The sequence below is a fragment of the Engystomops pustulosus genome, unplaced genomic scaffold (assembly GCF_040894005.1).
Source record: "Engystomops pustulosus unplaced genomic scaffold, aEngPut4.maternal MAT_SCAFFOLD_237, whole genome shotgun sequence".
In the NCBI taxonomy this organism is placed as follows: Eukaryota; Metazoa; Chordata; class Amphibia; order Anura; family Leptodactylidae; genus Engystomops; species Engystomops pustulosus.
In genome coordinates, this window is record NW_027285116.1 from 78,016 (window position 1) to 91,304 (window position 13,289).

The 13,289-nt window shown below is 55.0% G+C and overlaps 1 protein-coding gene across 3 annotated transcripts in view; it reads right to left on the reverse strand.

Annotated features, from left to right (window-relative positions):
- LOC140110281 (sperm-associated antigen 17-like) overlaps positions 1-13,289 on the reverse strand; it is a 129,322-nt gene that overhangs the window by 50,949 nt on the left and 65,084 nt on the right. For all 3 annotated transcript variants that reach the window (XM_072132127.1, XM_072132126.1, XM_072132125.1), the window contains exons 20-33: positions 13,146-13,265; positions 12,952-13,065; positions 12,520-12,725; positions 12,315-12,438; positions 11,033-11,208; positions 10,782-10,962; positions 10,458-10,657; positions 10,241-10,382; positions 4,479-4,633; positions 4,200-4,385; positions 3,997-4,121; positions 3,783-3,913; positions 3,580-3,707; positions 3,331-3,513 (exon numbers count right to left, since the gene is read on the reverse strand). In XM_072132127.1, the coding sequence (XP_071988228.1) occupies positions 3,331-3,513; positions 3,580-3,707; positions 3,783-3,913; positions 3,997-4,121; positions 4,200-4,385; positions 4,479-4,633; positions 10,241-10,382; positions 10,458-10,657; positions 10,782-10,962; positions 11,033-11,208; positions 12,315-12,438; positions 12,520-12,725; positions 12,952-13,065; positions 13,146-13,265 (2,171 nt within the window). The remainder of the gene's footprint in view (positions 1-3,330; positions 3,514-3,579; positions 3,708-3,782; positions 3,914-3,996; positions 4,122-4,199; positions 4,386-4,478; positions 4,634-10,240; positions 10,383-10,457; positions 10,658-10,781; positions 10,963-11,032; positions 11,209-12,314; positions 12,439-12,519; positions 12,726-12,951; positions 13,066-13,145; positions 13,266-13,289) is intronic.

The following is a 13,289-nucleotide window of genomic DNA, read 5'->3' on the forward strand; positions in this document are numbered from 1 at the left end:
GGGAGAGGAGGGATACTCTGCACAGGGGAGAGGGGAGGATACTCTGCACAGGGGAGAGGGGAGGATACTCTGCACAGGGGAGAGGGGAGGATACTCTGCACAGGAGCAATAGTCTGCAGGGGGGGGGATACTCTGTACAGGGGAGAGGGGGATAATCTGCACAGGGGAGAGGGGAGGATACTCTGCACAGGGGAGAGGGGAGGATACTCTGCACAGGGGAAAGGGGAGGATACTCTGCACAGGGGAGAGGGGAGGATACTCTGCACAGGGGAGAGGGAGGGGATACTCTGTACAGGGGAGAGGGAGGGGATACTCTGTACAGGGGAGAGGGGAGGATACTCTGCACAGGGGAGAGGGGAGGATACTCTGCACAGGGGAGAGGGGAGGATACTCTGCACAGGGGAGAGGGGAGGATACTCTGCACAGGGGAGAGGGGGATACTCTGCACAGGGGAGAGGAGGGATACTCTGCACAGGGGAGAGGGGGGATACTCTGCACAGGGGAGAGGGGAGGATACTCTGCACAGGGGAGAGGGGAGGATACTCTGCACAGGGGAGAGGGGAGGATACTCTGCACAGGGGAGAGGGGAGGATACTCTGACAGGGGAGAGGGGAGGATACTCTGCACAGGGGAGAGGGGAGGATACTCTGCACAGGGGAGAGGGGAGGATACTCTGCACAGGGGAGAGGGGAGGATACTCTGCACAGGGGAGAGGGGAGGATACTCTGCACAGGGGAGAGGAGGATACTCTGCACAGGGGAGAGGGGAGGATACTCTGCACAGGGGAGAGGGGGGGGATACTCTGCACAGGGGAGAGGGGGGATGCTCTGCACAGGGGAGAGGGGGGGATACTCTGCACAGGGGAGAGGAGGGATACTCTGCACAGGGGAGAGGGGGGATACTCTGCACAGGGGAGAGGGGAGGATACTCTGCACAGGGGAGAGGGGGGGATACTCTGCACAGGGGAGAGGAGGGATACTCTGCACAGGGGAGAGGGGGGGTACTCTGCACAGGGGAGAGGGGAGGATACTCTGCACAGGGGAGAGGGGAGGATACTCTGCACAGGGGAGAGGGGAGGATACTCTGCACAGGGGAGAGGGGGAGGATACTCTGCACAGGGGAGAGGGGAGGATACTCTGCATAGGGGAGAGGGGAGGATACTCTGCACAGGGGAGAGGGGAGGATACTCTGCACAGGGGAGAGGGGAGGATACTCTGCACAGGGGAGAGGGGAGGATACTCTGCACAGGGGAGAGGGGGGATACTCTGCACAGGGGAGAGGGGAGGATACTCTGCACAGGGGAGAGGGGAGGATACTCTGCACAGGGGAGAGGAGTGATACTCTGCACAGGGGAGAGGGGAGGATACTCTGCACAGGGGAGAGGGGAGGATACTCTGCACAGGGGAGAGGGGAGGATACTCTGCACAGGGGAGAGGGGAGGATACTCTGCACAGGGGAGAGGAGGGATACTCTGCACAGGGGAGAGGGGAGGATACTCTGCACAGGGGAGAGGGGAGGATACTCTGCACAGGGGAGAGGGGAGGATACTCTGCACAGGGGAGAGGGGAGGATACTCTGCACAGGGGAGAGGGGAGGATACTCTGCACAGGGGAGAGGGGAGGATACTCTGCACAGGGGAGAGGGGAGGATACTCTGCACAGGGGAGAGGGGAGGATACTCTGCACAGGGGAGAGGGGAGGATACTCTGCACAGGGGAGAGGGGAGGATACTCTGCACAGGGGAGAGGGGAGGATACTCTGCACAGGGGAGAGGGGAGGATACTCTGCACAGGGGAGAGGGGAGGATACTCTGCACAGGGGAGAGGGGAGGATACTCTGCACAGGGGAGAGGGGAGGATACTCTGCACAGGGGAGAGGGGAGGATACTCTGCACAGGGGAGAGGGGAGGATACTCTGCACAGGGGAGAGGGGAGGATACTCTGCACAGGGGAGAGGGGAGGATACTCTGCACAGGGGAGAGAGGGGAGGATACTCTGCACAGGGGAGAGGGGAGGATACTCTGCACAGGGGAGAGGGGAGGATACTCTGCACAGGGGAGAGGGGAGGATACTCTGCACAGGGGAGAGGGGAGGATACTCTGCACAGGGGAGAGGAGGGATACTCTGCACAGGGGAGAGGGGGGATACTCTGCACAGGGGAGAGGGGAGGATACTCTGCACAGGGGAGAGGGGAGGATACTCTGCACAGGGGAGAGGGGAGGATACTCTGCACAGGGGAGAGGGGAGGATACTCTGCACAGGGGAGAGGGGGGGATACTCTGCACAGGGGAGAGGGGAGGATACTCTGCACAGGGGAGAGGGGAGGATACTCTGCACAGGGGAGAGAGGAGGATACTCTGCACAGGGTAGAGGGGAGGATACTCTGCACAGGGTAGAGGGGAGGATACTCTGCACAGGGTAGAGGGGGGATACTCTGCACAGGGAGAGGGGAGGATAGTCTGCACAGGGGAGAGAGGAGGATACTCTGCACAGGGGAGAGGGGGATACTCTGCACAGGGGAGAGGAGTGATACTCTGCACAGGGGAGAGGGGAGGATACTCTGCACAGGGGAGAGGGGAGGATACTCTGCACAGGGGAGAGAGGAGGATACTCTGCACAGGGGAGAGGGGGGATACTCTGCACAGGGGAGAGGGGAGGATACTCTGCACAGGGGAGAGGGGAGGATACTCTGCACAGGGGAGAGGGGAGGATACTCTGCACAGGGGAGAGGGGGGGGGATACTCTGCACAGGGGAGAGGGGGATACTCTGCACAGGGGAGAGGAGGGATACTCTGCACAGGGGAGAGGGGAGGATACTCTGCACAGGGGAGAGGGGGGATACTCTGCACAGGGGAGAGGGGAGGATACTCTGCACAGGGGAGAGGGGAGGATACTCTGCACAGGGGAGAGGGGAGGATACTCTGCACAGGGGAGAGGGGAGGATACTCGGCACAGGGGAGAGGGGGGATGCTCTGCACAGGGGAGAGGGGAGGATACTCTGCACAGGGGAGAGGGGAGGATACTCTGCACAGGGGAGAGGGGAGGATACTCTGCACAGGGGAGAGGGGAGGATACTCTGCACAGGGGAGAGGGGAGGATACTCTGCACAGGGGAGAGGGGAGGATACTCTGCACAGGGGAGAGGGGAGGATACTCTGCACAGGGGACAGAGGGGAGGATATTCTGCACAGGGGAGAGGGGAGGATACTCTGCACAGGGGACAGAGGGGAGGATACTCTGCACAGGGGAGAGGGGAGGATACTCTGCACAGGAGCAATAGTCTGCAGGGGGGTGGGATACTCTGCACAGTTCTGGCTCGCTGTCCTGCATTACCTTTAGTGACCTCTCCAGCTTCTCCCGCCTCCGCTGATCGATGGGGTCATAGAGGCGGAGCTGGCGGATCCTCAGCACATTCGGGCACCTTAGGACAGGGGGCTGGGGTTTGGCAGGTCCTTGTGTCCCGATGCTGAGACCTTTCCAGACGCCGATGCCCAGTGGTGGTCCAGGTACCTTCCTCTAGGATACAGGGGGTTGTGATTAACCGTTCAGGTGCCGGGGCTCGTCACGGGGTTGGATACTTACCTCTCTGGGGGGGAAGGTGGTCCAGTCTCTGGACAGGAGGTTGGGGGGGACAATGTTGCTGAGATGTTTCTTCATGGTCCAGGGGGAGATGTCGGGGAGCGGCTGCAGGACGGTGATGCTCTGGACACCTAGAAGACGGGAGGAGATGCTGAGAGAACGTCCTCCTCCTCCTCTCCCAGAGCGCTGCCCCCCACCCCTCTCACCGGGGGCTTCCTGGGTGGGCTCTCGGATGACCGCTATAGCCGGCTCACAGTAGCAGGCGGCCAGGAAATCCTCTACTTCTCGATTTCGTAGAATCTCACTCCCGGAACCATCAGCGTTGACCAAGAAGAACCTGGGCAGATTTCAGGAAAGGTCAAATAGGAAGGTCACGGGGTCTTTATTTTGAGGGTGGGACTATGACAACTCCTACTGTACCGGGGTGCGTGTAAGTCGTAGACCTCTGGAGGCTTCTGTGTCCTGGGAGCTTCATCCTTCTCCTCCTCCTCCTCAGAGGGGTCACCGCCGGCTATGACCACCGAGGTGCTCCCGTCCACCATCACCTGCAGGGACCACGGGGTACATTCAGACTCCTGAGCTGGGGGTCTCTGAGGACACAGCTGTGGGGGTCCGGAGACTACCTGGAAGAGGTTACCCTCAGGGTCCAGCACCTCGGAGATGACGTGTTGGGTGTGGGAGAGGATGTAGCTAGCCGGGGGCAGGTCCTCCTGCCTGGTGGACACCTGGGCCGTGGAGCTCGTCCGTGGACAGTAGGCGGCTCTTCCCTCGTGGCTGATGGACAGACATCCCGAGTTTGGTGGAAAAATCTCATCAAATACAAGAGAAACAAATTACTGGGGTGACCCGAGGGGTCAGGGGGGGGGAGTGTCAGGCCCCCGAGCCCCTGTCCTGCCGCTCACCTGATAGGACCCCTGTGGCCTGGCCAGGACCTCGGTGCCGTCACCAGACACCGCACAACACGTCTTCTCCTCACAGTTCAGGATGAGGGTCACAAAGTCCGGCTTCTCCACTCGGATAAACTTCACTTTTTTGGTGACGTTCTGAGGGATTTCTCCTGCGGAAAATATGAGAGGGGCTCATCCAATGTACAATACACGAGGGCGGGACAAACATCAATCCTGGGGGTCTCCACTGCAGATGATCGCACCCACCCCGTCCATACAGACACAATGTAACATCCGATACAATGTACCAGGCCAGACCGATCATACTGACACAGTGTAACAGTCCTGATCTCTGTACATAACACTGGCTGCACAGAGCACAGAGCACAGCAGTGTGAGGTCTGATTACACATCTCTCCAGGGACAATACATAACACTGGCTGCAGAGAGCACAGAGCACAGCAGTGTGAGGTCTGATTACACATCTCTCCAGGGACAGTACATAACACTGGCTGCAGAGAGCACAGAGCACAGCAGTGTGAGGTCTGATTACACATCTCTCCAGGGACACTACATAACACTGGCTGCAGAGAGCACAGAGCACAGCAGTGTGAGGTCTGATTACACATCTCTCCAGGAGCAATACATAACACTGGCTGCAGAGAGCACAGCAGTGTGAGGTCTGATTACACATCTCTCCAGGGACAATACATAACACTGGCTGCAGAGAGAACAGAGCACAGCAGTGTGAGGTCTGAATACACATCTCTCCAGGGACAATACATAACACTGGCTGCAGAGAGCACAGAGCACAGCAGTGTGAGGTCTGATTACACATCTCTCCAGGGACAATACATAACACTGGCTGCACAGAGCACAGAGCACAGCAGTGTGAGGTCTGATTACACATCTCTCCAGGCACAGTACATAACACTGGCTGCAGAGAGCACAGAGCACAGCAGTGTGAGGTCTGATTACACATCTCTCCAGGGACAATACATAACACTGGCTGCAGAGAGCACAGAGCACAGCAGTGTGAGGTCTGATTACACATCTCTCCAGGCACAGTACATAACACTGGCTGCAGAGAGCACAGAGCACAGCAGTGTGAGGTCTGATTACACATCTCTCCAGGGACAATACATAACACTGGCTGCAGAGAGCACAGAGCACAGCAGTGTGAGGTCTGATTACACATCTCTCCAGGGACAGTACATAACACTGGCTGCAGAGAGCACAGAGCACAGCAGTGTGAGGTCTGATTACACATCTCTCCAGGGACAATACATAGCACTGGCTGCAGAGAGCACAGAGCACAGCAGTGTGAGGTCTGATTACACATCTCTCCAGGGACAATACATAACACTGGCTGCAGAGAGCACAGAGCACAGCAGTGTAAGGTCTGATTACACATCTCTCCAGGGACAATACATAACACTGGCTGCAGAGAGCACAGAGCACAGCAGTGTGAGGTCTGATTACACATCTCTCCAGGGACAATACATAACACTGGCTGCAGAGAGCACAGAGCACAGCAGTGTGAGGTCTGATTACACATTTCTACAGGGACAATACATAACACTGGCTGCAGAGAGCACAGAGCACAGCAGTGTGAGGTCTGATTACACATCTCTCCAGGGACATTACATAACACTGGCTGCAGAGAGCACAGAGCACAGCAGTGTGAGGTCTGATTACACATCTCTCCAGGGACAATACATAACACTGGCTGCAGAGAGCACAGAGCACAGCAGTGTGGGGTCTGATTACACATCTCTCCAGGGACAATACATAACACTGGCTGCAGAGAGCACAGAGCACAGCAGTGTGAGGTCTGATTACACACCTCTCCAGGGCAATACATAACACTGGCTGCAGAGAGCACAGAGCACAGCAGTGTGAGGTCTGATTACACATCTCTCCAGGGACAGTACATAACACTGGCTGCAGAGAGCACAGAGCACAGCAGTGTGAGGTCTGATTACACATCTCTCCAGGGACAGTACATAACACTGGCTGCAGAGAGCACAGAGCACAGCAGTGTGAGGTCTGATTACACATCTCTCCAGGGACAATACATAACACTGGCTGCAGAGAGCACAGATCACAGCAGTGTGAGGTCTGATTACACATCTCTCCAGGGACAGTACATAACACTGGCTGCAGAGAGCACAGAGCACAGCAGTGTGAGGTCTGATTACACATCTCTCCAGGGACAGTACATAACACTGGCTGCAGAGAGCAAAGAGCACAGCAGTGTGAGGTCTGATTACACATCTATCCAGGGACAGTACATAACACTGGCTGCAGAGAGCACAGAGCACAGCAGTGTGAGGTCTGATTACACATCTCTCCAGGGACAGTACATAACACTGGCTGCAGAGAGCACAGATCACAGCAGTGTGAGGTCTGATTACACATCTCTCCAGGGACAGTACATAACACTGGCTGCAGAGAGCACAGAGCACAGCAGTGTGAGGTCTGATTACACATCTCTCCAGGTACAATACATAACACTGGCTGCAGAGAGCACAGAGCACAGCAGTGTGAGGTCTGATTACACATCTATCCAGGGACAATACATAACACTGGCTGCAGGCAGCACAGAGCACAGCAGTGTGAGGTCTGATTACACATCTCTCCAGGGACAATACATAACACTGGCTGCAGAGAGCACAGATCACAGCAGTGTGAGGTCTGATTACACATCTCTCCAGGGACAGTACATAACACTGGCTGCAGGCAGCTCAGAGCACAGCAGTGTGAGGTCTGATTACACATCTCTCCAGGGACAATACATAACACTGGCCGCAGAGAGCACAGAGCACAGCAGTGTGAGGTCTGATTACACATCTCTCCAGGGACAATACATAACACTGGCTGCAGAGAGCACAGAGCACAGCAGTGTGAGGTCTGATTACACATCTCTCCAGGGACAATACATAACACTGGCTGCAGAGAGCACAGAGCACAGCAGTGTGAGGTCTGATTACACATCTCTCCAGGGACAATACATAACACTGGCTGCAGAGAGCACAGCAGTGTGAGGTCTGATTACACATCTCTCCAGGGACAATACATAACACTGGCTGCAGAGAGCACAGAGCACAGCAGTGTGGGGTCTGATTACACATCTCTCCAGGGACAATACATAACACTGACTGCAGAGAGCACAGAGCACAGCAGTGTGAGGTCTGATTACACATCTCTCCAGGGACAATACATAACACTGGCTGCAGAGAGCACAGAGCACAGCAGTGTGAGGTCTGATTACACATCTCTCCAGGGACAATACATAACACTGGCTGCAGAGAGCACAGAGTACAGCAGTGTGAGGTCTGATTACAAATCTCTCCAGGGACAATACATAACACTGGCTGCAGAGAGCACAGAGCACAGCAGTGTGAGGTCTGATTACACATCTCTCCAGGGACAATACATAACACTGGCTGCGGAGAGCACAGAGCACAGCAGTGTGAGGTCTGATTACACATCTCTCCAGGTAAAATACATAACACTGGCTGCAGAAAGCACAGAGCACAGCAGTGTGAGGTCTGATTACACATCTCTCCAGGGACAGTACATAACACTGGCTGCAGAGAGCACAGAGCACAGCAGTGTGATGTCTGATCACACATCTCTCCAGGGACAATACATAACACTTGCTGCACAGAGCACAGAGCACAGCAGTGTGAGGTCTGATTACACATCTCTCCAAGGACAATACATAACACTGGCTGCACAGAGCACAGAAGTGTGGGGTCTGATTACACATCTCTCCAGGGACAAAACATAACACTGGCTGCAGAGAGCACAGAGCACAGCAGTGTGAGGTCTGATTACACATCTGTCCAGGGACAATACATAACACTGGCTGCACAGAGCACAGAACACAGCAGTGTGAGGTCTGATTACACATCTCTCCAGGGACAATACATAACACTGGCTGCAGAGAGCATAGAGCACAGCAGTATGAGGTCTGATTACACATCTCTCCAGGGACAATACATAACACTGGCTGCAGAGAGCACAGAGCACAGCAGTGTGAGGTCTGATTACACATCTCTCCAGGGACAGTACATAACACTGACTGCAGAGAGCACAGAGCACAGCAGTGTGAGGTCTGATTACACATCTCTCCAGGGACAATGCATAACACTGGCTGCAGAGAGAACAGAGCACAGCAGTGTGAGGTCTGATTACACATCTCTCCAGGGACAATACATAACACTGGCTGCAGAGAGCACAGAGCACAGCAGTGTGAGGTCTGATTACACATCTCTCCAGGGATAATACATAACACTGGCTGCAGAGAGCACAGAGCACAGCAGTGTGAGGTCTGATTACACATCTCTCCAGGGACAATACATAACACTGGCTGCAGAGAGCACAGAGCACAGCAGTGTGAGGTTTGATTACACATCTCTCCAGGGACAATACATAACACTGGCTACAGAGAGCACAGAGCACAGCAGTGTGAGGTCTGATTACACATCTCTCCAGGGACAATACATAACACTGGCTGCAGAGAGCACAGAGCACAGCAGTGTGAGGTCTGATTACACATCTCTCCAGGGACAATACATAACACTGGCTGCAGAGAGCACAGAGCACAGCAGTGTGAGGTCTGATTACACATCTCTCCAGGGACAGTACATAACATTGGCTGCAGAGAGCACAGAGAACAGCAGTGTGAGGTCTGATTACACATCTCTCCAGGGACAATACATAACACTGGCTGCAGAGAGCACAGGGCACAGCAGTGTGAGGTCTGATTACACATCTCTACAGGAACAATACATAACACTGGCTGCAGAGAGCACAGAGCACAGCAGTGTGAGGTCTGATTACACATCTCTCCAGGGACAATACATAACACTGGCTGCAGAGAGCACAGAGCACAGCAGTGTGAGCTCTGATTATACATCTCTCCAGGGACAGTACATAAAACTGGCTGCAGAGAGCACAGAGCACAGCAGTGTGAGGTCTGATTACACATCTCTCCAGGGACAATACATAACACTAGCTGCAGAGAGCGCAGAGCACAGCAGTGTGAGGTCTGATTACACATCTCTCCAGGGACAATACATAACACTGGCTGCAGAGAGCACAGAGCACAGCAGTGTGAGGTCTGATTACACCTCCCTCCAGGGATAATACATAACACTGGCTGCACAGAGCACAGAGCACAGCAGTGTGAGGTCTGATTATACATCTCTCCAGGGACAATACATAACACTGGCTGCAGAGAGCACAGGGCACAGCAGTGTGAGGTCTGATTACACATCTCTACAGGAACAATACATAACACTGGCTGCAGAGAGCACAGAGCACAGCAGTGTGAGGTCTGATTACACATCTCTCCAGGGACAATACATAACACTGGCTGCAGAGAGCACAGAGCACAGCAGTGTGAGCTCTGATTATACATCTCTCCAGGGACAGTACATAACACTGGCTGCAGAGAGCACAGAGCACAGCAGTGTGAGGTCTGATTACACATCTCTCCAGGGACAATACATAACACTAGCTGCAGAGAGCGCAGAGCACAGCAGTGTGAGGTCTGATTACACATCTCTCCAGGGACAATACATAACACTGGCTGCAGAGAGCACAGAGCACAGCAGTGTGAGGTCTGATTACACATCTCTCCAGGGACAATACATAACACTGGCTGCAGGCTGCATTGTCACACCTGTGTTCCTGTGATGTCACCCCCGTCCCCTCCTGCCCCCTGCCATCCCCGTGTCTCTTTGGTCCCTACAATCAGTGATTACCGGTCTCCTCGTGATCTCCGGGCAGTGGGACCTGCACATCTTGGTAGAAGGTGGTAATCCTGGTGCCATCTGCATGCTCTGTGATCATGGCCCCGTCCTTCTGCTGGATGGTCACCACCTGGTCCTCTCTGGTGGTCATCACCTGGGACATACACACAGCATGACGGGTGGGGGACCCTCATCACATACAGGGCTGCAACCTGCAGGGGTCACTTACCTCTCCGGTCACGGGGTCTGTGGCTCGGGACACCTGGAGAGGCTTTAGGTCCAATTTCTTAGATCCCTGGGTGCCAATCCGCTCCCCGTTCGGGGTGGTGGTGATCCAGGTGCCCGCCCTTACCCCAGGGATGTTTGGGATTATTGATACTGGATCCTCTGTCCTGCCTGGCGCTGGCGCTGCCTTCTGGCCCACTTTACCTGTAAACAATTGTAACTACATCACAAGAGGTCAGGGCTGGAGGGGAGGGGCCATTACCTGTGTAGGGGCACAGGGGGCGGGTCCTGCCCCTCCTATATGACTATGGGAAGGCTCGCCTCTTACCTCTCCGGGCCTCAGAAGGAGACTCCTGTCTGGGTTCCGCCTCGGGACCTGCAGGGGGCGGCGCTGATTGTGGGTCGGTACCGGGGGTCTCAGTTTCCTCTGGTGATACAGCAGGAGAATGGGGCTCAGAGACTGGACCGGAATCAGGGCTGTGGATGACCGCACCATCAGGAAGGAGAATCTGAAACATCAATCTGCACATTACACTGGGAAGAGCAGGACAGGATCAGTGCACATGTCATGTGTAATACCTGCGTGGCTCCTCCCATCATGCACCTGATGACCGCTCCCTCTGCTGTGATGACACGAGATGTCTCCAGGTCCCCCGATGTCCTCCCGTCCCCGTACACCTGAGCGTTCTTTACTCTCACAGGGTAAGATTGTCGTATCATCAACTTCTCACATACAGGACCGCTCTCACAGCACTCTGCAGGGGGAGGAGTTATTACAGCACTCTGCAGGGGGAGGAGTTATTACAGCACTCTGCAGGGGGAGGAGTCATTACAGCACTCTGCAGGGGGAGGAGTCATTACAGCACTCTGCAGGGGGAGGAGTTATTACAGCACTCTGCAGGGGGAGGAGTTATTACAGCACTCTGCAGGGGGAGGAGTTATTACAGCACTCTGCAGGAGGAGGAGTCATTACAGCACTCTGCAGGGGGAGGAGTCATTACAGCACTCTGCAGGGGGAGGAGTTATTACAGCACTCTGCAGGGGGAGGAGTTATTACAGCACTCTGCAGGGGGAGGAGTCATTACAGCACTCTGCAGGGGGAGGAGTTATTACAGCACTCTGCAGGGGGAGGAGTCATTACAGCACTCTGCAGGGGGAGGAGTTATTACAGCACTCTGCAGGGGGAGGAGTTATTACTGCACTCTGCAGGGGGAGGAGTCATTACAGTACTCTGCAGGGGGAGGAGTTATTACAGCACTCTGCAGGAGGAGGAGTCATTACAGCACTCTGCAGAGGGAGGAGTTATTACAGCACTCTGCAGGGGGAGGAGTTATTACAGCACTCTGCAGGGGGAGGGGTTATTACAGCACTCTGCAGGGGGAGGAGTTATTACAGCACTCTGCAGGGGGAGGGGTTATTACAGCACTCTGCAGGGGGAGGGGTTATTACAGCACTCTGCAGGGGGAGGAGTTATTACAGCACTCTGCAGGGGGAGGAGTTATTACTGCACTCTGCAGGGGGAGGAGTCATTACAGTACTCTGCAGGGGGAGGAGTTATTACAGCACTCTGCAGGAGGAGGAGTCATTACAGCACTCTGCAGAGGGAGGAGTTATTACAGCACTCTGCAGGGGGAGGAGTTATTACAGCACTCTGCAGGGGGAGGAGTTATTACAGCACTCTGCAGGGGGAGGGGTTATTACAGCACTCTGCAGGGGGAGGGGTTATTACAGCACTCTGCAGGGGGAGGGGTTATTACAGCACTCTGCAGGGGGAGGGGTTATTACAGCACTCTGCAGGGGGAGGGGTTATTACAGCACTCTGCAGGGGGAGGAGTTACAGCATGTTGCTGGGGCTCCTCACCTGTTGTGTTGTCCCTTGTGAAGGTCAGCAGGAGTCCTGTAGGGTAGGAGACGTTCAGGACCTGAAATGCCGGAAGCATCTTTGGCTTTGTGGTTGGTGTTTCTGGTGGAGCCACAGGTTTAACCTAAACAAATCACATTGAGTCACCACTCATAAGGCCGGTCATGCTGGAGGAGCGCAGGGATGGACCACTTGGAGGGCTCACCTGGATCTCTGGTGTCTTCGGAGTCTCCTCCACTGTCAGGGCCTGAGGGGTCTTCACCCGGGCAGTCCTGGGTGACTTTCCTCGTGGGGACTTGCGCCCCTTTCCAGGGGAGGAGGGAGGCGGCTGAGGGGGTGGTGCTAGGACGATGCTGGGGGTCTGGATGGACGGGATCGTCAGCATGGCCTCAAGTTCTGGATCTTTCTCCACTGGAACAGGAGGTGGAAGGTTAGTAGACATCCGGGACAGCATCAAACATCACCTGGGTATGGCGGACCATGAAGACCCCCTGCACAGCTCTGCGGCATCGTCAGGTGGAGGTTAGGGGGTAGGACCTCTATATTCAATAACTAATAGCACCAATATATACTAGAGCCTCGTACAAACACTGCACTAGATGTTATCACTGATCTCTGACCTCGGAGGTGTCCTTACCTGGTCCATGGCCAGAGGGTCCATAATGACTAAAAGACAGATGAATCCCACTGTGGAGCGTGGCCGAAAATGACCCAAACTCACTAACGCTCCGATTCATGGAGCCCGGATCCCCTGCGGAAAAGATGAGAGCGCTGATGTAACACCACAGCATATAAATGGTCCTTGTGTAGACTTCATACCCCCACAGTGACCTTGTCTGTCTGTCTGCAGAGGGTCCTCCGGTCCCCCAGGGAGCGTCTTCCGTGGATTCATGATATGCACCAGGAATTTGTGTCCATCCTTCAGGATCTTTACTTTTACGTAGGTGGAACCTGTCAGAAACGACGATTAGAAGC